The sequence below is a fragment of the Pseudopodoces humilis genome, chromosome 4, assembly GCF_049639895.1.
Source record: "Pseudopodoces humilis isolate 2021_Gansu_Grassland_sample_001 chromosome 4, ASM4963989v1, whole genome shotgun sequence".
Classification (NCBI taxonomy): domain Eukaryota; kingdom Metazoa; phylum Chordata; class Aves; order Passeriformes; family Paridae; genus Pseudopodoces; species Pseudopodoces humilis.
The window spans coordinates 40,267,656-40,293,202 of record NC_142203.1 but is presented as its reverse complement, the minus strand read 5'-3'; the positions used below and the strand labels follow the sequence as shown (position 1 = coordinate 40,293,202).

At 37.9% G+C, this 25,547-nt stretch overlaps 1 protein-coding gene across 2 annotated transcripts in view; it reads right to left on the bottom strand.

Annotated features, from left to right (window-relative positions):
• Positions 1–25,133, bottom strand: part of SLC28A3 (solute carrier family 28 member 3) — a 36,930-nt gene extending 11,797 nt beyond the window's left edge. Inside the window, exons 1-9 of one of the 2 annotated variants that reach the window (XM_005522744.3) lie at positions 24,984–25,133; positions 17,610–17,714; positions 13,631–13,713; positions 10,997–11,088; positions 9,424–9,613; positions 7,432–7,576; positions 5,955–6,068; positions 4,520–4,597; positions 473–553 (exon numbers count right to left, since the gene is read on the bottom strand). In XM_005522744.3, the coding sequence (XP_005522801.2) occupies positions 473–553; positions 4,520–4,597; positions 5,955–6,068; positions 7,432–7,576; positions 9,424–9,613; positions 10,997–11,088; positions 13,631–13,713; positions 17,610–17,714; positions 24,984–25,040 (945 nt within the window). In that variant the 5' untranslated portion in view covers positions 25,041–25,133. The remainder of the gene's footprint in view (positions 1–472; positions 554–4,519; positions 4,598–5,954; positions 6,069–7,431; positions 7,577–9,423; positions 9,614–10,996; positions 11,089–13,630; positions 13,714–17,609; positions 17,715–24,983) is intronic. The other variant, XM_088054332.1, reaches the window with a different exon arrangement.
• Positions 25,134–25,547: the final 414 nt, after the last annotated feature.

The following is a 25,547-nucleotide window of genomic DNA, read 5'->3' as shown; positions in this document are numbered from 1 at the left end:
TTGGGCAGAGAGGACAGAAAATGGACTTGATCTTATAGTAGATGGTAGCACTAGACATAGATGCTGACAGAAATGAACACTTAGAGAGTTAGGTGGGGAACCTACTTTGATCTTATCTGGCCATCTGTGATAGGAAGGTATATGCAATTGCTACTGAAATGCTTAGCAGAAATCTACTGCCTGTGATTTAATCTCCACCCTGCACTTTGAGGACTGGGAGAAGGGCAGGCAGAAAAGAAGATTTAAGTAAATATAGTGTCTGAGGAACATTAAAGCAAGCCAGGCAAATCTAGCAATTCATATGACACAAGCAATGAAACCAGACTGAGAGAGGGAGAGTGTGCTATGTGATGCCAATTAAGATTTTGCAATGGTAACATTTGGAACTATTTCCAGGCTACAGCTCCACTGCAGGTTTTCAAAACATTTCCCACACTAGACAAATGAGCACCTAATTGGAAAAAATGCATACCTTTCCAATAAGCCACTGCATGAATCCAATGTGGTAAAGCATAGACATAACTGTACTGAAGAAAACCACAATTGGCAGTACCTGATTTGAAAACACAAGATCATATAAACTTCTAGAGAGGTTACCTGTTCTTTATTCCTTGAAAAGAGAGTCATGTTTTGAAGTTGTACTTACAGGCATTGAAAATTTACATTAAGCTTACACTTATGCTATAAAATTGTTAGCTTTCCTGTTTGTGCTGTAATTAAATAATTTTCATTTATCTGCATAGTTTTCTAACACAACTGCAATTTTTGGAAACTGTTTAGTTTAGCATAATATACATTAGTTTATAGAATTATATACTTATTAAATACAAAAAGTAAATATAGGTCTCTTACTGTGGAGACTGAAAAATACTTTCTTTCAACATAATTTAAACAAATTGCATGAATGTCTAACCTACTCTCAGATGGGCTGTTAAAACCACATTGATTGGGTTTTCATCCTGAATAAAACTAATATAACTTGATTCTCAAGTATGTGAAATACACAGGACACCACCACTTCTATGCTAGTGTACAACAGAAAGAAAAATCCCCCCAAAAGGTCCAAAATTAGTCAGACAGATTAGTTACAGCTAAAACAATACCACTGTCATGTGAAAAGGGGAGACTTCCTCGACCCTTAGTGTGGAGAGACTTATTTGTCCCTTAGTGCGTGTCTAATTTGTCTGTCAGTGTCTCAGGAAAGCCAAGACTTGTACCTGACCAGACCGTCAGCATCCTGTTAGGAGGATCCTTAACTGAGCAGTCCTGCTGGATTGGAGGGTGGTTTGACTGTCTTAGGGAAACACACCACCCACATAGAGACCTCTCAGCAGGTCTTGCCCTTTATTAGAGTGTCACCCGCTGCCAAATGCCAGTGTCCATAAAGGATTCACACTAATAATTTTAGGAATAATACTCTTATTAATAAAAAATTGCAACAGGTTAAGGTTTGAAGGTTGCTAATTATATCTGACTGCAAAAATATACTTGAAGGAATATACAGACAGAGCCTGGCCGTGTTGCCTCCACTCCACTCCACCCTCCATTCCATCCCTCTTAACAGGTGATAAGGGATCATCACGGAAGAGGTTTCAAGTCGTGCACCAACCACATTTCAGCCAGAAAAAAGCAACTGTTTTACCCTGTGCTCCTGTTAAAATGTGAATACAACCCCTCAGTTTCCTCTAAGTTACCAGTCCACAGGGTCTGCAGTCATTTTCCCACAACCACTAACACTAGGAAGCTTTCATCTGTGTTCATTAATGACATAATGCATTATAAACAAAATCAAGTAACACAGTGAAAAACAACAAACCACTTTGTTAGTTCAGATCCTTTCAGTACATAGACTCTATGCCTTTCTAGGGGAGAGTTGGTACTATCAAAAATTTTGATAAACATTTAGAAACTCAATTTTGATGATCAGAACCTTTCACTGAAAGGACAGAGTGCAATTAACCAATATTGTTGTGCTGTTCAACAAGTTAGTATAATGGTCTCTCTCTAGTTTGGTTCCTTGATCCTTTTCACAATTCTGTAGGGATAGTTTGCCATGCAGTAACAGCAGACAGTTTAGTTCAGTAAAATTAATACGTTTCTCCCCTGCCTTTTCTTTTGTTATTAACATACAGAGCAGGAAGTCAAAATTACTGGCTGCTCTCAACTCCCCTCTTATTTGTGGCTTGATGCTTAACTTTTCCCCTATTTTTCTTTAAAGAAGTTACTATTGATGTTTAAGAAACATCTTGCTTTTTCATACACTCCTAAAGCTTAACCTTCAAAGCAAAGCCTTTCTCAGCGTACCATAATTCTCCTGGTGTAAAAAAGAAGCTACAGACTTAACAGAAGTCTAATTTCTTCCTTGCTCAAAGCAAACTTTGTCTTTTGTAGTCATCAGGTTAGAAGATTCACTATAAAAGGTCTTTTCCATCTACTAAAGTACTTGGAAGTGCTTATTTATGTTGGCAAGTGGTTTTTTCACAACTCTGAAACTCTGCATCTGCCTGCAAAAGTACACATTTAAAATAACCTGATTTATGCACATCAATTTGTGCATTTTTGACTAATTACTGCTTCCAGAACTGTGTGCTCACAGGCACCGGGGGACTGGTGGAACTAGCCAGAACATATATGAGTGTCTGTATGTATATATGGGATGTGTCTGCTCTGGTGACAAGTCCACTTCACCTGGCAGAAAACTGATACTGCTAAGCATATTGTGAAGGACGCAGTATAGATATAATTTGACTCCTGACAGTTTTCTGAAGACATATCCTGTCCCTTCTCTAATCTCTCAGGAGCTAAGCATTTTCTTTGGAGGACGCTTTGATATATCTTCAGGCAAAATTTAGAGAGCTCATCGCAACATGCAAACCCCATAAAATATCTGAAAGACCTACAGAAAAGCACTTTGGACCAGCTTAATGTCTAAATAGACAAGTGTTTCAAGAGAGAACAAGCTGGCTGTTGCTCACTCTTGTTGGAAGAGGGAATTTCCTGTCTAGAGGAGAAGCAGATGAAGCATGTTTTGATACTGTTGTACACTTGTCTGCCACTCTGTTAACTATATATATATGTATATATATATATATATACATACATATTCCTATATATATGCAGCTCTGAAAACCAACTTGTTTTCTCGTTTTTCAATGTGAGGATAATCTACTTGTTCCTGTTATCATCTTCTAGAAATTCCATGGTTTTGCTGGAATAGGATACAACTGATAGATGTTTGCCTATACAGAAGCAAACTTCTGGCTGTCTAGTCCCTAGTTATGGTTTTAGTAAGCAAAGTATTTTGCATCATCAGTGCAGACCCAAAACCACCTTGAAAAAATCATATTCAAAAAGCATTGCCAAAACCACAGGAAAAATTACATGGGAGGTAGGAGGGATTAAATAATTTCATCCCTAAAACATGTAGTTGGGAATCAAAATTGTTGTTTGGATGCTCAGTAAAGGTAGGAGGAGCCTGGAAAGTAAAACAACAGTTGTAAAAGAGGTGCTTTTAGAATAGAATTCATATTTATTGATGAAATGCCTAAATTTTTTTTCCCCTTCTAGGATGTTCTGACTTTTCTTAGTAGCAGGCTATTTTACAGATAGCACCTTCTTTCTCAAGTCATGAACTAAGTTTGCTGAAGATCTAGTTTGGAATATCACCTCAAGAAATAATAAGATAAAAGGCATGTAAGCCCATGGTCACATATATGAAATATCAAAAGAATGGTCTCCAGGTAAGTCCTGATATATTTCTCATATTTGTTTGGGGTTTATTTATTTGTTATTTGGGTTGGTTTGGAGTTTGGGGTTTATTTTGCTTTGTATGTTCTTGATTCCAGCCTAAGCAGGCATTGTGGCATGAGTTACTTTCTCAGAGCAAAACCAGGAAGGATGATGGTGCAGATTAAAAGCACAGAGCTGAAAAACTGTATTCCATCTGTTTCCCAAAAAGGTCTCTTAAGAGAGAGAAGGAAAATCTCCCTGTGATACTCCTAATGCAATAGTAGAGAAACATCACATAATACTTCCTGTTTACACAGCTTCTAGCTCTTTGCCAAGGCACGAACAAATAAACACCTAGGCTCCTCACTTCTTCAGCGGGAAAGTTTCTGAAGCAGTGGTCTATACAGAACTTAAGGGTACAACAGCATAGCATGGCAGAGCACTTTTACTCATGGAGAGGTGGGGGAAGACGGAAGGAGGTAATATTTCTGTCAGTGGCCAGGTACAAGCCTTTGAACCTATTCCTTGTACAAAGATGATATAAAATTCTGCCTACATGCAATATATGTTGTTATAATTAGACTAAGTAAGTGCAATCTAACTCAGTGTATGGCAGTGAATGAAAGTGTTCCCAAATTTTCTATTCATAATATAACAATAAGGAATAGATTATATGTTGATTTCTCTGGTGACTACATAGGTATCACAAGACACACAATTTATTTCCCAGCTATACGGTTCCTCTTACCATTGTTTTTCTGCCACATACAGCATATAACAAACATCTTACCTTAAAAGCAAAGAAATGATCAGTGTATTTGTCACCAAACACAAACTTGGCACCTGTATCAGAGTATGCCAGGAAAGTCTAGGGATAGAAAGCAAAGTAAATCAGTGATAAGCTTTGGGTACCTGCCAAAACCCAACAAAATATTGCTATTTGTCTTGCAGAGATATGGTGAGAAGCTTGGGCTCTGATTTGTAGGGGTCAGAACCTCTTTGCTGGCTGTATTTGATGGAACTGAGGGTCTCTGTTGTGCTCTGTTCAGTACCCAAAGCAATAGAGGCCAAAGTTAAGCTGAAAAAATAATTACTTTTTAATCCCAGTACTATAGTGCATTTCTGTGCTCCATCTGTTGCAAATAAGTACAATGAATTATACAGCTTAAAATGGAGATTTGATGGCTGAAGTAATGAGGTTTGAAAAGTGTAGCTAAAAGCTAGCCTGAGGGAATCTTCTACTTTTAAATTTTGATCCAGTGCATTTTTATACTTCTGATGCAAATATATGAATTAATAATACAGTTTTAAATGGAGTTAAAGTACAGTTTATAAAAGTTGCAGTAATTAGTTCTAACAGGATAGACTGTCAGACATGAAAATATTAAGCTATCAAAAGGGGGCACCAGACTTGCTTCAGTTAGAGACCAAGAACCTGGTGACAAAACCCAGATGACTCCCACTGCCCTCAGATTATACAGACATCAGACCTGTGCACAGAAACAGTACATTCTGCACTGTCTGGTTTTACATGCACTTAATTACCTGTGAAGAACAGCTGTGAGAATAGTAACCCTGAGGTGAAAAGTCTGAATGTCCTTCAGTGGGTACTCACTGATTTGTATTTTGGATATTGCGTATTCATTGCTTTACAGTAACAGACTTTTAAAAAAAACTTTGTGTCTGCAAGGATACCTGCAGATAGATACCATCAACTTTCTAGAGATCCTTCTGGCATGCAGATCTGGATTTTGCCATCTGTATGTAACTGAATTAATTTTCTTATATGTCATGAAGACTATGAGATGTCCCTGGTGCCAGGAATGTTGCTGCTCTGAAGATAATTAGGGCTGTGCCCTAAATCCCATGGTTTTTCAGTATATTTTGTTTATTGTAAGGATGATTTGGAGTTGAGCCATTTCTAAGAGTTCCTATGAGTGCCCTGGCACAACAGTAATTTGTGTTTCAATGATGCAAATTTGTAACTTCATCCCAAAGATGGTAAAGCCATTAAAAAGTGGGAGTACTCTGGTCATTGTATTAACTGAACAAAAAATAAATGAGAATAAGGTAGAACTCAGGAAATGAATAACCTTTCTGAGAATCCAGTTTTCAAGAGAAGAAAAAAGGGACAAATGGATCCTTGAACAGCCTGCTAATATAATGTAAGACTCTGAAGACAAAAGATTACATTAAGCAAGTAAGGATTTTGCTCAGTAGCTCACCTGGATCTGAATGCCTAGCCAGTTAAATAGATCAAACCCCACTTTGGTCCTCAGAATAAGAATCCCAAGAATAAACTGCATTCCTATTCCTGAAAATACAGGTCTCCAAGAAACCTAAATAGAGAGAAAAAGAAAGAAACTGCTTGGTATTTAAATAATGGTTTACACTTTGGTTGTTTATTTAAATAACGTAAGGGGGTCTACACTGCAGGATGGGAGCAGCTGCCAAAAGAGGTTGTAGGGGACTCGGATCTTCACATATCTGGACGGAGAATAAAGATATTTTGCTACAGCATTTGTCCTTGGGTAATTTCAACTCTGTTTCTGTCCTCTAGCTTTAAAGACTTTTGATACTTGAGAACTACTCATTTTTATATTATAATTCATCATATAAAGGCAGTTATGGGAGAAAATGTGGCTGCTTATGATGAGTTCCTCTTCAGTACACTGATAATTCCTGTTCTGCTGCCTCAGAAAACATCTTTGTTTTGTGAAAATTGAATCAAATCACTTACAAAACAAAGAGCTGAGATGGCATTCTCTAATTTAGTCAGATCGTATTTGAATAACACAAACCAATTAGGTGTAATGAGGGCTCATGGGAGAGCACAAAGCATTTGGAATATGAGTTTTAACCTCAGCTGGAGACAGCAGCAGTTGCAAAGGATAGGGCAAGTTCTTAGTCCTTACTGAGAGGTCTTCACCTGTTAAGAAAATCTCAGCACTGATGGAAGACGCAAAAAGTATTGGGAAAACTTGGTGACCTGGACAATGGATGTATGATTAATGAAAGCATGCAGAGGTATGTGAGGCATGCAAGCAGGAGTAAAAGCTAAGTGGTAATTGTAGTGATTGAACTACCCTTTGTATTGAATTGATTGAATTACCCTTTGTAATACCACAGCAAAACAGAGTGGACATTTCTGATGGAAAATTAAAATAAATGGCATTTGTGGGCCTATGGGAGTGGGTGAGCAAAAAATTAGGACCTCAGCTCAGCCTCAGCTGCTGAATTTGCAGCTTTGGTTTGGAAAACCAAACTTGTGAGCTTATAAAGTCTTATTAAGAGCTATAAAGTCTTTCATATCTCTGGTTCTAGGCAATTTGTATTGATGTGATGAGAGTGTCCTCAAAGAAGTTACTAAGATATGCTGAGGACTGTGGTGAAGCTCCTGTGGATGAAAGAATGGAGAAGGCCTATCTCAGCTTGAACTGTATCAGGGCTGGAACAGAAGATGGGCAGCAGCTTCCCAAATAGTAAGAGACAGGTGTTAATACAACCCCATACATGGTACCTCAACAACAAAATTACATCCCTCAGAAATTAAATGCAGCATTTGGTCTCAGGCAAGCCTATATTCTTACTTTCCCATATTTTGTTACTCTTAATAGACTTGGTGCTTGGGTAGGGGAATAGATTTTTAGACAGAGAATAAAAAAACAATCCCAAAAGATCCATAATGGAATAAATACTCACTCTGGTTGGATATTTGGAAAAGATAAGCATCAGGAGAACATACATCACAAGCCCACCAAAGGAGATTAGCTGATGGGATCCTTGTTTTGTTGTGTCAAAGATGAGCCAGCAGGTGATGGTTACAATGAGAGTTGCACACAACACCCTAGGAAATAAAAAGCATCCCAATAATGTGAAAAAGACATTAGGGATATTCCTTTTCCTTCCCATACCCAAAGCATTTATATCTCTGTTTGTGAATAAACTCTTTGTACAATGTATTTCACTGAACCCAGCAAGAGCCTGCCTTTGCAGATGCATCTCTGGCAACATCCTTTGGTGGCATCTGGAAGAAATTCCCTCCAAGCCAGAGTATGGGGGGAAACTCAAAGAAAGTATGAGAGACTCTTGTCTGGGTGCTATTTCTATTAAATAGTTATGTATGAAGTGTTATAGCTTCCTTTCTCACTTCATCCATCTTTTCCTTCCCTTCCTTCCTTTATTGAATCTTTCTGCACAAGGCAGGCTGTAGTATTTATGGCTTGCACTGTGCTCTTTAGCTGGTGGGCCTCTGAAGCACACTTCACAGAGGAGCAGGCTATAAATGGATCATTTCTTTGTAACCATTTGTAGTCTGTTGAGCTATCTCAGAAACAATGACATGAGATATGCACATCTGTGTTTAAGTGTTTCTATGGTCCCCACTATCAGAACCATGTTAAGCTTATTTATTTAAGGTAATTATCGCAACAACAGACTAGAAGGCAACAAAATACATCACTCCATATACAGAGAAGAAACAAACACAGCTATGTTTTAATGCCAGTTTTGTCTAACAGTAAGCTTTCACTGATTTCAGTGCTACCTAGATACATAAATTTCATTTTTAGATGTGGATTAAAACCACTGAAGGAATACTCCACAAAATGGCTTGGCCATTGCAATGCTGAGTAAACCTTTCTACACCTGAGGCACTTTCTGTCTCTTGGAAGAAAACAGTTAAGCACCTGATCTGTGATATGTACAATTTAAGGACTGCAGCCCAGGTATTAACTGCACCCAACTCATTCCATCTGCTCCTCAGGGCTCTCCTGTTCCTTTTGTTCCTTCTCCCAGAGAGGCTGCCAGATCAACTAATGCAAATACCTCTGTGTGAGGCCTCTAATGTGGCTACTGAGCAGAAGGACCACAATCTTTATAGCACCATTCTTAGCAAAGCCATTTTTAAATTTTAAGAATAATCTGGGACGTTTTCCTGAACTGAGAACAGTGAGTCTTTAAACTCTCTCTCAGCTAGTAGGTGACCTAGCTGAAAAAGAAGGTAGCTGGTCAATTTAATTTTCTTTTTTTAATGACATTTCATTTGTTTTTTCTTTGATCTAAAAGTTCTATTGTCTCTTCATTTTGGTGGGGATAACTTCAATATCCCCAATGACTGCAGGAATATTTGAAATAAGTACCTGACAGGTCTAATTGTCTACCAGATGAATGTCTTCTATCCCAAATTAAGGTCATACAACATTAAATCTGGCTGGCATGTTTTGATTCCTGAAGGTCAAGTAAAAATTGCTAGGGTGATATGTGGAAAAGCAGTGTCGAGACAATACACTCCAGTCTTCAGCAGTTTGCAAATGTTAGAGCTAACGCTTTTATGAAACTCTGTGAACAGTAAAGCACTTTCTGGTTTGTAGAATGAATGCAAAAGGCTGCAACATACATGAACTTTTGTGAACATATTCTATTTCAACCACAAACTTTTCCCATCTCAATTTGCGGTATTTTTCTATGCTTTCTGTGAAGGCATTTGATCCTTAGCTACTTCATTGAAATTCTGAATGTGTTTCTGATATCTATATACTGGTAAATACTGAATTATTCTGTGGTTTTATTGAGATATGTATGATTGACCCATCTCCATGTTCTTATGGGGAAGTAAGTTAAAATAAAATATCATAGGGGTAATTTGACTAGTGAATTGTCATTCTACATAAATAGAAAGTTAATAATATTTACCATTTCAGCCAAAACCACTGTTTTTTCAGATATCGGTCTCCAGAGGAAAAGAATGCAGAAATTCTGTCTTCATACTTAGCTATTAAAAAATCCCAGCAGATGAAGAAGATGGCTAGGACAGTGATGACAAAGAGTGGCAAAGCTCTCTGAAAATTCAAACTGCAGGCTGCAATAACAACTGCCAAGTATGCTGTCACAGAAACAAGAATATACACATCAGTTAGGTTAGTCTTTTTAAAAATAGGATCAAATTTTAAATTTATAAGAGGTGATCAAAGTCACGGCTTTGTTTATATTTTCAGTGCTTTTCTGACTCTCAGCCTAAATACTGAAAAATTTTGGTTTTTTTAGATATTGTTATGGTATGCTCATTGATATGAAAGGTGGCTCTCATTCTGTCAAAGCAGATTATATACTTTTGCCAAGGTAAATATGAAACATGTTTATCACTCATAAAAATTTAACACATGTACAAAAACTTTTTTCCTGTGTAAGAAGTATGAATTAAGAGCATGAGACTTATTCCTCTTTTCAAAAGAGGATGAATTTATGCAATAAAACTAGAAACAAACACTTATAAAACATATATCAATTGACTGATTTGATGACCTCAAGCAATTGTGAAGCTTAAAAGTAATTTATTTTATGAAGTAGCTATGAAATTATTTATTTGACAGGTTCACTGATGATAAATGCTGGCAAAAAAAAATATTCAGATCTTGTAAAGAATGATTTAATTTTGTCTGTGGCAAATAAAGAAGAAGGACTAATGATGTTTGTTATGCAGGTTGGTTTTCATGGAATTAATCTATGAAATCCTGACATATTCTTAGAACTCGCTCTCTTGAGCCAGAATGTGTCTATACTATGATAAAGCAAGACAAGATGATGTTATGAGGGCTGGGTATTCAGCATGCAAGCAATACTTTTATAACCACCTCCTGGTGTGCTGACATTTCAAGTCTCTGTGTTCCCAGTGTTTAAGTAGGAAGATCTCAAAAACAAACTTGGTGAAGTAGAAGGAAACAAACCAACACACTGGCTAATTAGGAAAGGGAGAAAGAAGAATATCTGAATGATTTTGCAGTGCATACTGTCATAAGTAAATTTACTCTAGAAAAAATTTGCAGTGAATATTGAGTGAATATGGGTCAGAAGAGAAAGCTTTCATTTCCAGCCTGCTGACTTAAGTCCAGTCCTATTTGGTGTCTGACAGCTTTTAAAGTGATTTCATGGTCTTGGACAAGTTACTGAAAGCGTAATTTTGGAGTCAGCTAGTAATGGAGCAGACACAAAGTCTGAGCTATGCTGTTATCACAAGTGTAATTGCTAGTCAGACTTTAAACATGCTGGAAAAGCAGTTTAGCAAGATTTGTGCTTTTCTTATGTTTGGGAATGAGTGGAGGTTTTGCAGTCTGGAATTTTCTCTGGGACTAAATTCTAAGCTACTTTGAAATACATTGTTAAAGACAGTCAAGAGTTTTTACATCAGACAAAGTGACAGCACAGCCTATAATCTCATACCGGTAAATAAATAAGGTTTCAGCAATCCTGAGTGTAATATATACTGTACCTGTTATTAAAATTCCATAGATCACATAATGAATTCTGGTTTTATGTTTCTTGCAAAATTCACAGACTTCATAATATTTTTTTTCTAAAAGCCTAAGAAAAAAAATTAACAAAGAATAGAAATGTGAGCTTTTGCAGAAAGAAATGGTGTTAAATTGTGTTAAATTTCTCCACTGAAGTTCACTGAATTTGGAAAGGATTAAATTTGGATCTCAAAGTGCCAGATAAAAAATACCTTTTGAGAGAGACTTCTTTGGGTTGATGCTGGACTGGTAAAAAAGAAAATATAGCAGATATTTAATGGGACAACCTGTCAGCTACATAATGGGCCAAAGTCAGCAGGCCAGTTCTTCTACCCTCTGAAATACAGCTCTTCTGTGAAGAGATCTGTTAACAGGGTTCGTACAGAGTAGGGAGTTAAAAGATTCAGTGTCAATTACTAGACCCACAAAGTCTGTTAATACAGCCAGCCCAGCAATACTATGTGGAATAGTAGTGTTGCTGTAATTGTGAAGGCCTAAGGCTGCATTTGAGTGTGTGTAAAATAACCAAAACCCATCTCAAAACCTCATTACAATGTGCATAGATGTTTCTGGACTTTTTAAAATTTGGTTGTTATTACACTAACTTTTCATCTCATCATCTCATAGAAGTTAAAGTTATTTGTTATATTTGAATGTCATACTCTAGTGTCAGTTTTGCCAATTATAATGTATTTCACTTTCTTTGTGTTCCTCACTAAAGGTAACAGTGTGATTTCATGACGGAGGTTGAAATTTAGGAAAATAGCAGTTAAGGGAGTTAATTCAACACGGATTTCAAATGTTAAATATGCTGGTGACATGGACGTATATCAGTTACGGAAGCAGTGGCTAAAAAAACACCTTCATATTGCGCAAGCCGGAAAAAAATTACAGCTATGTCTCTGTCATCTCAGAGGTGCTGCTTTAGAGGCACATCTCTGAAGCAGTGCCTCACATTCCCAGTCCATAAAGGCAATGCTATATTTAGAGATGCTAATTATCTGGACTATTTGTTTGGAAACTAAATGCATCTGGAGTTAGATGCACACTGAAATTCAGCACGAATACCCTTATTTTCTGCACTCAAAAAAATTCAATTAATTTAAAATAAATTTGAGAGAAGCAAGAAATTATTTTAAATTATATCAGTACACAATAGAACAGAGCAGGAGTGCACTTTTTCACAAGTACAAAGAGTAATAGGTTCTCAGAGAAATCTTGATTGCTTTTGATACTTCAATTTCAGTTCTGGGAATTCCTGTTGCTTCACAAATCATAGCGCTTTTTTTTCTAACTTGTAAGAACATTAGGTTATCTACACAGTCTCAGCAGAAAGATTAGATACAATGGGAAAAGAAAAAAGGAGAAATAAGAGATAAATAGATGAAAAAGGCAGTTATTGTGTCCAATTTATGGTTCATCCATCACCCAAGAGAAGGAAAAAATACTATCTACTATCTGTTACTGCTACTTATGAGACATCTGGAATTTAAAATTGTTACTTTCAGATTACAATTTTTTGTAATTTCTTTTATCTAACATCTCTCTCTCTCTCCTTTTTATTTTATGAATTTGATTTGATTTTGAATTATGATTTTGGTACCAGAATATCTTATATATTTAAGCACATATGTCATAAATGTGCAGGTCTATTCTGAAAGGCGGCAGAAAAAATATGTTCTTATGAAATTATGTTTAATTACTAAGGAAACACTCTTTTCTAAAAGCTGATCTTATTGGCTTGAAATGTAACTGAAGATGTTGAAAAAAGAGATATCACCCAAGAACATTAACGTGAAATATTTATATATGTCAAAACAATTCTTGCTTGCATTTTGTAACTCAGAAATCAATTTCCTCTTGTGCATGTACTCCAGAAGAGATTTTTAAAACCTTGCACTCGTAATAATCTACTTGTAATAAACGATGTTATTAACAGAATGATTTTTCAAAAGGGTTGTGTCCTAGACCTCAGGTTATTCAGTACTATCTGTTGAAAGAAATCAATGACACATATAAACATTTAGGATGATTTTAAGTATTACTTCTTAACTTTTTAATGCCTTAAGCAGTGTTTGTAATTTTCAAAAAAATACCTAATCCTCAAGTAAAACGTGGATGTGTGTTTGTGTGTTTTCACTCTGTGATCACTTGGAAGTAGAGCAAACACAATGTAGAGCTTTTGCTCTATTAAAATGGCTTTTTTCATAGCTGTTCTGTTCTTTTTGCTGGAGAAAATGGCTATGCAAACTGAAAGACAGTTGTGAAACTTCCTGAAAGAGACCATACTTTAAAACCTGTATTTAAAAAACACTGCCCTAGAAATATTGGATAAGAATTTACTGTACAAGAAGAAAAAATATTACTCCTCTAATTTGCAAGCCTTTAAAAGGATAGTTCCACAATCAGAGATGTCATTTGTAAAGTATAATTATTTTAAACAAGTTGTGTTTCTGGATTACAAAAATTTGTAGGCAATACAAAGGTCTATATAGCATAGGGGTACAGCAGTGAAATTTAGAGCTGTCACTCCAGAAGCACAGGCCCTGGCAGCTTTTTTCTTAGGCCAGGATGAAGTGAGTGGAAGACTTACTCATGCAAAAACACATTACCCTTTCAAGCGTGGTTGCTCATCGTCTATGGAGGCACGTTTGTTTTCAGGCAGATCACTCTCAATATTGATGTATTCATCCCCCTGGAAAGGAGATCAGTACCGAGGTTGTCAGAGGGGTTTATGCTTCTTAAGGTGCAAAAAAACATCCCCACTGGCAGATGGCTGAAGCAGTCTCTAGACTTTCTTGTCTGCACTGTGTGCATGGCTGCAGCTCTCCCATCTGCCACCAGCTCTGTGATCAGTGTTTAGATCAGCTGAGGAGTCTCCCAAGCCATCCACACTATTTTCAAAAGGGAAGTAAAGGTGGGGAAAAAACTGTGTAACTCAGAGCTGAAGAGGGTAGTGCCTCAAAGATAGTACTACTGCATACCATTGAAAGGGGCAAGCTGTGAATTAGCCAGCTTGCCCAGCACCTCCTGTTGACACCCCCTGGTTTTGTTACTTCTCTTTTGCAGAACTTTAATATGATGGAACTTTTATATATGGAGACTGGTTAAATTGGGCGATGCTCAGTGTTTTAAAAATTTAACTAAGCCAATAATTTTATTCTTAAGAAAAACTGTTGCCTGAGTCCACACAAGCATGACACTGTTAAAGCTTAATACTTTAACAACTACAGGCTGCCCTGCACCCTGTCCAAGGACTGCCTTGAGGCGGCCAGGAGGGGCACAGCCCCTCAAACTGCTCAGCACACCCATGGGGCCTGTCATGCCCACGCTGCACCATTTACCCCGTCCCGCTATGGTGCGGCACAAGGAAGGAGCTTGTCCCATGGCTACTTACCTCCATGCTCATGGTGGGGCCTGCAGAGTGGCCAGGGCCCAGGGCAAGCAACCATTGTGTTCAAAGACAGCAGTGTACCTGCATGTGGCCCTGAGGACTCTCCCTTTGAGCACTGTGCCAAGGGCACTGTGACCAGCTGACTGGCCTGGAGTGTCTGGCCATGGCCAGGGTGAAGACAGAGTCTTTGCCTAGCCTGGTGGACATGTCCTACCCTCTTCAGAAGAGCGGCCCACAGTGCTCAGCTGCTTTTGGATCTGTGACGATCTGCAGGTGAGTTTACCTTTTGTTATCCTGTCACTTTTGTTTATGTTAAGTTAGCTCTCCAGTCTGCTGTGGAAAGCAAGGCCCACCACAGACCTTGCCCTGGCCCACGCATTCTGTCTGTCTGTCCTGCTGCAGGTGCTGCCAGAAGCCCTGGAAAGCTCTCAGTTGCCAGGGAGAGACTGGAACCACAGAGCCATAGAATGGCCTGGATTAGAAGGGACCTTAAAGATCCTTAAAGATCATTGAGTTCCAACCCCTTGCCACAGGCAGGGACACCTCCCACTTATGCCAGGTTTCTCAAATCCTTATCCAGCTTGGCTTTGAACACCTGCAGGGATGGGACATCCACAACTTCTCTGAGCAAATTATTCCAGGGTCTCATCAACCTCACAGTAAAAAATTTTGTTCTAATATCTGATCTAAATCTATCCTTTCTCCATTTAAAGCCAGTTCCTTCTCCTATTACTACATGCCCCTATAAAAAGTTGCTCTTCCTTATTTTTTTATAAGTCCCCTTTAAGAGCTAAAAGACCACAGTGGGATCCCCAGAGCTTCTCTTCTCCCAGCTGAACAGCCACATCTCTCAACTTGTCAAGTGTCTTTAATGATCCCAGAGGCAAAAAAAAGCACATGCCGAGACCAGAGGAATATATATACATGAAGCTGCTGTTCACTCTCCTAGGGAAAGCTCAGCCTAAGACCAGCAAGAATCTTTTGGTCCTCTTTGCTGCAGTTTTTGGAGTGGGGTGCTGTGTAAGTCTTGGGAGCTGCACTGTAACATATGACAGCATCTTCACTAAACTCAATTTCTTTGCCTCATTGGTGTTGACTGTGAAATAAAGCAAGCCTGAAAAATGCCTACTAACTTACTATTACTTTTGGTAACTGGCAGTACTCTTCTCAGTGGCTGTACAAGGTAGGCTTATCTGAGGGACACCTGACTGCTGATAATATGTAAATATCATTTATTTCTGAGCCTAAATTTGGATTATATTGAATACCAGTGCTTCTCACAGATTTTTTAACCTACATAATAAATCAGGAGAGTCCTAGCCCTTCGAGTAGAAGCACCATGCTTTCACATTTGCAGGCCCCTACACTCCCTTTGGCACTGTGTCAACTCTCCTGATTACAGCTTGAAGCTGATGTCCTACAGATATTGCTTTCATCCTCACCATCATTCCCACCACTTCATGCACTGCCTAGCCCAGGCCATGCTCTCCTATCTCTTTTCCCCATACCACAATATGTGCCCTGTGCCTGGATCACCCACAGCCTGAACTCTGGCTCTCTGAATTTGTGAAATATATGGTTTGTCTTGAGAATATAATCTATTTTTGCTTTTGAGTATTTCAATTACAAAAGCACCAATCTACATCTTTTCACAATGCTTACAATGTATTTAAATATGCTCAGAGTATTTCTATGTCACCCTTTTATTGTCAGAAATCCTTCCCTACAATGGCACTAAAAGGTAAGAAAATCTGAAATCAAAGACAGCTTTGTGTGAAAGTGTGCAGATACAAAAGGAAATTGGAGGATGGATGCAAACCCCTTTTATTTTTTTTTATGGCCAAACATGATACTAGGTTTGGCTCGTGGGGGAGTGCTGGTCCTTGCTGAGAGTTCCCTAAAGGCTGTGTGGAACACGTAAACATCTGCCAGCAAAGGGAGACACTGCTAAGTCCATACTGTAAAAACCCTCAAAGTAAATTATTATGCCTCAGTCAGAGTGTGCCTTAGTAATTGTTGGTGTGAATATACACATCTCTGATACTCTTGCACCAAGTAGTGGCAAGATGTTTTCAGACGAACATTTTCAGTGGGAAATTGGTTTCTCTGACAAAAATCAAGCTTTCACAGATGCCACTACTTTTCTTCAATTTTCTACAGTTTCAATCAGTTCTGAAAGTCCCTTCTAGTTCAGGAGTGTCTTTTTGGTTTTTTTGGTTTTAACAATTTCCTTTTTTCCAGCTTAAGGTATAGGCACCATCTACCACCTTTCTCTCCTAGGATCTCAGATTCCAATCTAGTTCCCAGGAATGCTTATCAGAGCAGTCTATGTGACCCTTTCCACCACCATGTATCTCATGTAACTCTGAGAGCAGAAACATTACTTTGCAGCATACATTTGCAGCCTCTGATCATATCCAAGAAAACAATACAAGATAGAAATGAGTACCCACTGTACCAAGTATTTCTTATATGCTGCTTCGAACCATTGGCAAGTAGATTTGATTACAACAGAACAGAATTTTTTCAGTAGCAAGTTTTTTCTGGAGTGAGGATGTGAAAATATTAATACTTGACAATGGTAAAATACCTGTGGATTTTTTTAACCTGACTCTCATGTTATCCTAGTGGGATACTCACATATTGGGAATAGCCCACTATGTGGGCTTGAACAAACATACAGTCAAAAGAAGTCAAAATGAATGTGTTTATTGTTACAATAATCTATATTGTCCTCTCTTCTTCTCTGGTCAGTTTTACACGGGACCTGTTGCCTCAAGTTTGTTTGTTTGAAATTTTCCCCATTTAGGATGTTTTTTTAATAGTTAAATATTCATTTATTATGATTACAAATTTTCTTTTTTCACTGTCTTATGAGAAAATGCTTCTGTCAATTCCTCATCCACAGCTTTCCCTCTGATTACCATTTTTGATGCTTCTTTTGTATCTTGTATGAAGCCATTATGGCATTGGAATACAATTTTCCTGAACCCCACACATGTAGTTTTGTTTTTTCTTTAACGTATTTTTGAAAACACAACTCACTTCCCTGTCCATTTATACACTTTAAATTATATTCAGACTTAGAATATCTGTCTTGGGTATATTATTACATTGCTGACATTTACTTTGAGGTTTACGAATTTTCATAGCACTATTTGGAAAGAAAAAAAAAAAGAAAAAAGAAAAAAACATACCTGGTTAGTATGCACTGTTTCCTTATTTTGGGAATTCTTGATTCTCTGCGAATTGTCTCCAAGGCCTTTCAGATTTCTATCATCCACACCATCATCACTGTCATTCTAGGACCAAAATGACATTGGTTCAAATCAGAAGCTGAAATCCTCTCTCATGTACAGTAAGAATTTATAATCTGATGCTTGGGCTACCATGGAAGCAAGAGAGTGGGTGACAGGAAATGGCCTCAAGTTGCACCATGAAAAGTTTAGATTAGATATTGGGAAAAATTTCTTTGCTGAAAGGTTGGTCAGGTATTGCAACAGGCTGCCCATGGAAATGACAGAATCAATCTGGTGGTCAGGCATTGCAACAGGCTGCCCATGGAAATGACAGAATCAACCTGCCCGAAGTGTTCCAAAAACCTGTCGATGTGGCACTTTGGGAGACATGGTTCATTGGTGAACATGGTAATGCTATATTAACGGTTGGACTCAATGATCTTACAGGTCTTTTACTATCTAAATGATTCTACAATTCTCTATGTAACTTTACTAGAACAGGGAGCCCAAAACTTGGTGTGCAAAGCTTGGCTATTCAAGTCCCTGCACTATTGCACAAAGTTGTTTTGGTCATGGACAGTTGTGAATCTGCTGTTTTCTTGACTCAATTCACATATCTCCCATGGTGAATTGTGCTGCTCATTGTCTCAGGACCGGTTTAACAAGCTTATAAAAATCCAGGTCACCAAGGGCAAAATAGACTGTTTGAGACCTTCCCCAATTGTTAGTACCTTTGCTCCAGTATTTATGTTCCTTGCATACATGGAATAAATATGAATATGCACTTGTATTGCTCTTAGAATAAAACAATCAGGGTATCTTTAAAGAGAGGAGTTACCATGTTAATCCTCTGAGGTATACCTTTTATCAAAGAGATGAAGACAGCCATAAACCCAACTACTTCTAATTTTTTTTTAATAAATCCCAAATCTGTTTTGTTGTTTCTTAATGTTTTGCAAGATATGATATCTCTTCTTGATGGTCCTAGAATATCTGGTTCTTGGTTTTGTAAGAAAGCTGCTTGAACAAAATTTCAGATAACTTACATCTGCAATTGCTGTGAATGTTTTGTATTTCAGCGGGGTTTCTTATAGCAGCAGTAACAGTGCAGTCATTTCACTGGGTTTTATTGCATGAAGTATCTAATTATTTACATGATAATAAACTCAGTAAATTAGTATTTACAATGAAAACAATCACTTCCACGTGAACAATACAAAATAAGCTGAATCACAGTAAATTATGATAGACAGGAATAAGCATTCTAATACTAGAAAGAAATTGAATATTGCCTTCTAGCAGAAGCATGACCTTAGAAGCAACTAGAACAATGCCCAGTAACATTTTTCTTTAAAGATACTTTCGCTCTAAACTTCACTAAAAGTCAGTTTCAGTCGAAGTGTTTCTGTAGCTTTGTATGTCTGGGAGAAGAGAGAGGAGTCACAATAAGCTGTTTTTCTAAGCGCTGCGGCCTTGATACTTTAATATCTTCATTCTAGGCAGAGAGTATCTTTTCCTTCCCTTCTTTTTCAGAAACACCTATCACTTGTTTGCCTTCTAATAGTGCCGTCATAGGAGTTTGCTGTAGCTGCCTCTGTAGCCAGCAACAAAAGCAACTACTGAACACTCCATAGAATTAAAAAAAAAAAACCAAAAAACACAAGAAACAGAGATTAACTGTAGCATTAAGACATAATATATTAAAAATACTATACAAGACAGCATAGCAAAGTCAAAGCAGTATATTTCTGTAATTCACATACACATGCACACACTCCTGAGAACAGTGCCTTTGAAGATTTCTATACTTGTTGTTAAAGAAGAAAAAGCAGAAATTTCCTAGAACTTTTGTCAGTAAATGTGTGAAAACCTATAAGCATGCAAATTTCTGTCTATGAAATACAGAGAATATCAAAGAATAATCTGTGTTTGAAGAAACTTCTAGAAGTCGCTTTGGATAACCCACTACTCAAGTGCAATAATTACATAAGCATTTCTTCTATAGAGTAATTAAAATATACAAATGTATGGGTATTGTAACAAAACCAGAAAGAGCATCACACAGTTACTGGAACTCAGTAGCCCACTCTGCACTGACAGATTTGTCTTTCTCTGTGAACATAAAGTTATTTCAACTGATCATATTACATTTCTGGATTATTACTGATTTAGTAGAAACTTTAACCTTACTACTTGAAGAAAAAAAGTAAATTTTAATTTCTAATTAGAACAGAAATATTCAAGCAACAACTAAAACTGCCTATTCCCTTTTCCTGCTTACTTAGTGTCTAAGGTGCTGAAGGAACTCCTGAACAAAATGTCAGTCTGTGCTATGTAAGCAACTCAGCACAGGCAGAAAACTTCTACCTCATTTATTCAGTGTCCTTTTCCAGTCCCCTGTAAATGTCTGGAGAAAAAAAAAAAAAAACAGTGCAAGAGAAAATGGGAGTTCAAGGATTAGGAACTACAGTTAGCACAGTCCTATTATGAGCACAGGCCAGTCCAGCAATACATAAAGTCACTTCTGAACCTACTCGACCTCCAGGTGACATAAGAGGGCAGGAAGTTCACAGAGAAGCTTGGATGGGAAAATTGTCTTTCTTTTAGCGCACAGTTAAAGAATTACCTAACCGGTCCATCTATTTTGAATGTTTGTATTATGAAAACTGTTTTAGAGTTGTGCTTTTGCTTTCACAAACTGCTTTACTTTAACTGATTGGAATTCCCCTCTTGTAAAATACTTGATTAAATGACAAGGACATAGCTGTGGCAACTGTGTAAGTGAAATATTCTTTCACTATTTGTTTAGTTCCTTCTTGATGAGCTGTTAATTCACCAAGTATTGTTGCAAGGCTACACTCATTGGCCTTCCCTGCCATCTCCTCCTTGATTTTGAAGGAGGATGAATTTTGCAAAGAGATAATAACTAGTATTGTGCTTTTAACAATAGCAGACACTCTGGAGTAGATGGTGTTATGCTCATGCTATTTAGGAAGGAAAATAGGCTGGCCAACATTGCATCCAGGCAGCTGCTTAAACTGTTTATGGTTTAAGGGTGGGTCCTAACATTATGTTGGAGATTAGAATCAGGATACTCAAGGAACTTAGTGGAAAACAGATGCTTTGAAAGCAAATAGTTCAAGTTATAACGTCAGCTTTTTTTGTTGCATTCTCATTAGATTTTTAATTGAACTTGCCCAGCAGAAGCAAAGCCATCTAGTTTACAGTTCAAAACTTGCCTTTCTTTAAATATTCATTGCACCTGAACTTCATTCATCTAGGTTTCTGTCTTTTGCTAGCCAGCGCCATGATTGTGAAGGAATTTAAATGCATTTGAAATATTGAGGAATAATTTCTTTAAATTAATAATCATAGCAGTCATAAATATCTGTCAAATTATAAAACTCAGTGTACAAGGCAGGAAGGATGAATGTTCATTATCCATGTATTAAACTACAGTAAATGAGCTTTAGAAACAACAGATAAAAAAATGGTTCTGCCAGATTTAAATTTAGCAGGCTACATCTTCATGGGCTATTTGAAAAGGACTGTAAATAAGACTACCCACCTCTGAGTACATTTTTGTTTTGTGTAAAAATTTAGGTTGTTAGGGTAGTATAGTTTGATAGCGGTTTTCTACTAAACCCACCCCCCCTCCCTCCCCCAAGTATGGCTTTGGAAAGAAAGTTTTGAAAATGTGGATTTCATAATTTCCTGTCTGGATCTAGTTAAGTAATGCAGTGCAACACTACCTTCATTTTCAAGGGTAAACATAACAGTGATGCTCATGAAATATGAATTCTTAACAGCATCTGTAGTCTTAATTAACCAACCAGACAAGAGTATCTAGGAAGGGTTAGAAAATGGCAATAAGCAGAAAAGGCATTTTTTGGGATATGTTTTAAGCTTGTTTGAATGAAATAGAGTACAAATACCCCATGCATTATGGCAATACCAATGTCCTATGCACTGTGAATAAAGGGCAGAATTTTAAAGGGGATCCTTCCTCAAGTCAGCTTCTTAAGAGGTGGTGTGCTCTGCTACAGAAACAGGTAAAGGCTGTTAATTCTTCATAACACTAGGACTAGGAGGCCAGTGAACAATATGTATTTATTAGCTGTTATCTTCCCTTTGCATTGTATTTATTTTATGTTTGCCTCAGTGTTGCTTTTAAATGTAGAGCAGTTTATTCATCCAGCCTACCATTTCTTTTTAAGATGCAGCTTTTATCATTCCTTATGGAGTAAGTGTGACTTGATGTTTAATGTTATTGGAGATCTGAATCATGAGAACTGATTAAATAAAAATTTTGCCTCATTAATAAGACAAGCTAGACATTAATTAAAGACAGACCAGGTAAAGTAAATCTCAGTTTTAGTGTTATTGTTAGTGATACGGGGTTTCTGAGCAGGAAACCGTGGGCAAGTGTGGTGGTCCTCCAGCCAGCGCCACGTATGAGAAGCTGACTGGATCACCCTGAAGGCAAGAGACACAATAACATTTCTACATATTATATATGACATTATTGTAGCTATAGATACACAAACTGTTACACTGGTACACAGACACTTCAGGAACAATTTTCTGAACTGAGGATAATGATTTAAGTTCCTTAAATTACATGACATTTTTAAGACAAAAAAAAGCTAACAACCTGAATGTCTCATAAACAGTGCAGCAATCTGTTGGTTCTAGCTGTGAGGCAGCACTCAAAGCAGACAACTTTAGCATGTAGGTTTTAACACCTACATTGGGTTTTATTAGGGTAAATACTTTATTACTGAAATGTAGGAGCATGGTGGGGAAGACTGGCAGTATGGGTAAAGAAAGCTATGGATCTTCTTAAAACAAATAGAAAAAGCTCACTCGTTGTAATACACCCAAATGACTGTTGTTAATTGAAATGTTCCTAATATCAAAGAGAGAGACATAGAAACAGCAGAGGTGTACATTAGGGGTTTAACGTCTGTTTTCCTTTGAGACAATTTTGAGCTATTAATTAGGGGGAAAGTTGAGTCTGGGTCTCCCAGATACTGGCATTATCGCAAGGCAATAATGCAGAACCTGCAATTTCAATGCTATGCTGAAGTGGAAACTGCATAGTGTACAAAAGAAGTAGCTGATATTTTGTAGAGCCATTGCATTTTTTAAAATGCAGTTAATGGTATTAATATAACTTTGTGCTACAGGGACACATATCCTATTCGAAAGTTAACATTGGCTGAGGGTGTACTACAGCACCGATGGATGTGTGCATTTACATTTCAATAGCAACTGAGAAACTGAGAAGAGCTCATAGTTATCTCCCTTTGATCATGGGTGACAAATCAAAAAGACTATATTACAACTTCTTCATCCAGTTAAGAGTCCCTTTGCAACAGAAAGCACAATGCTTCTCATTCTTGGTTTATTAAAGATCCGATATGGTCCTTCATCCATCACTTGTTAACCTTGACCTGCTTTGTATTACACTGAGAGCTGATTTACTAACAGGTACTTTATAAAACAAATTGCCTAACTTAGATTTACTTTGTTCCTCTTTTACTTTATCCCTACGCGCATTAATCATTAAGTGGCTTAGGAGCATCTGAAGTTACTTATGGATATTTAAAATGGTTTAAATTACACCTTTTCCAGAACACTTTTCTATTTTGTGGCTTAGGTAAGATACTTATTGCTTAATACATTATGACACATTTATTTTGGAGGAATTAAAGTGTTCACTCTTTGTGAGTGAACACAAAGAGTGTTCTTTAAACACAAGAAATAGTAGGAAATTATGAGATTGTTTACTTTTCAGTGGCTTTTACTGTGAAGTGATTTGTTTCTTTAAATAATTTTATCTATTTCCTTCTGTGTCTTCTTTTCTCTGGTGAGCAAGTTACATAATGAAACAGAGACAATGTAAAAGTAAGTAAAAATGGCCCAGGTAAGCTAGCTGCATAAGGCAGAGGGTTAACCTAGGTCACTACTGTGCTCCACAGATTTCTGAAGAAAAAGGTGATTTTCAGCTTATGTCATTCAAGAGAGTTCAACATCGACCTTTTGCAGCTAGAGAATCCTCTCCTTTCTGAGTCTGTAAGCGGAAGCTGATGGCACTAGTTCAGGCATATATTTTGTGTGAAAACACAGACAGGATGAAACCGCTTACCTTGCTCACTCGAACTGAGGGAGACTCAAGTTCAAATTGCTTATCTGCTCTGAAGCAGATGCGTTGAGGGCGCTCTGATTACCCAGGAGAAAACCCTAACCACTGGGCTATCATGTGTTAAGAGCTACCTCTCTTACCTACATTCCATCTCGGCGTTGTCTGTCTGTATAGCGCAATGAATAAATATACAGAGCTGTTGAATGTCCCTGATGTTAGGCAATAGTCCACATGCTGAGCATCTACAAAAATCCCGTGTTATTTGGATAGTGTCGGCAGATACCCACATCCGCTACCCGCTTCCTGCTAGCTGAAATCAGGGGCAGCGAAAGGGCCGGAGACTGCAAAAGAGAGCAAGGGGCTGTTTTGCTAACATAGCACTCCTTCAGAGTATTTCACAGCCACTGTGTCTTTCCGACCTGTTCTAGTTTCAGCAACAAGTACAGTGAGCCAGCCCGGCAGCGGGTTTGCACCTTCTGTTTGTGTCTGCTCTAATTCCAATGAAAGCATAGGGATGCTGGGCACTGAGAAACACTAACTAGTTTTGTTTTTTGATTATCTTTTTTGTGGTGTTTGTTTGGGGGGTTTTGTGCTTCCGCTTACGAAATCTGTGGTTTTTTAAATGGCTGTTAATATTACTTTATGCCTAGAAAACTCAAACACTTCTGGTTTGGTTCCTTATCTTCTCTCTGTGCTCTTCTCAAGAGCCAAAGACAACTGCACTTACTTTATGCATGGAAGAATGATGTGCCCCACTATGATTACATTATTACATTATTTTTTTTCTCATATTATTAAAATACATTGCTTTGATGAGTTATGTCTGCTGCATAATGCTGGCCCTCTCTTCAACAGAACTGTAAATAACCTATTATGGGGGAAAACCAACAGCTAACACAGCAGATGAGAGGCAGTTGAGAAATCCATCAGCCTGTGAAATATTACCAAGTCAGGGCACTTTTCAAACCTAGCTGAGTAGAGCACACTCTGAATAAGTCAATTGTGCTCAGCTTTTTTTTTACATGAGCCGTGTATTTTGGCAGGATATCAACACGTAGAATATTGTAAAACACCTGCAGGCAGAGCGCAGAAAATGCTTTTTCTTTGTTTGCGTCTGAATTCAACATTGTTCAATGTTTTGAAGTCCTTCCTCTTCCCCAGAAAGCAAAGGAAACCACGCTTACCTGGAAGGCCAAATTGTGCACCCCTGAGTGATCACGGTTGGTCTCCGTCAGCTCCATGTGCCTGGTAGGGAGTTTCGGGGGAATGTTGGAAGCTACTTGCAGCACAGGGCAGAATCAGCCAGGACCTGGTTAATCCATCCATAGGATTGGTATCACCTGAAGTCAAAGTAGCTGGAGGCCGTCTCAGGTTACTCTTATTCCCACTTAGCTCCACCTTCTCGCTTCCGTAGTACAGCCCCTTTTGGCCAGTATGGAAAACGACCTTCAGAGAAAAGAATGGAGGATACCTGCAGGCCCAGAAACGTATTTTACCCAATATATGTTCGGGGGGTCCTAAAGGCAAGTGTGTGCACTTACATGACTTATGTCTTACCTCACATGTGTGGGAGAAAGTATTCCACATCCAGATTTTGAGAAGCCAACACCATTTTTGTCCTTTTTTTACAGGTATTCTCAAGCCATTATTTTTGTGATATTAATGCAGTTTTATTTTCGTTGGAGTTGGGGACTTCACCTAGCAGGAGGAAAAACGAGAATGTGAACAACACTCAAAACTCTGACAAG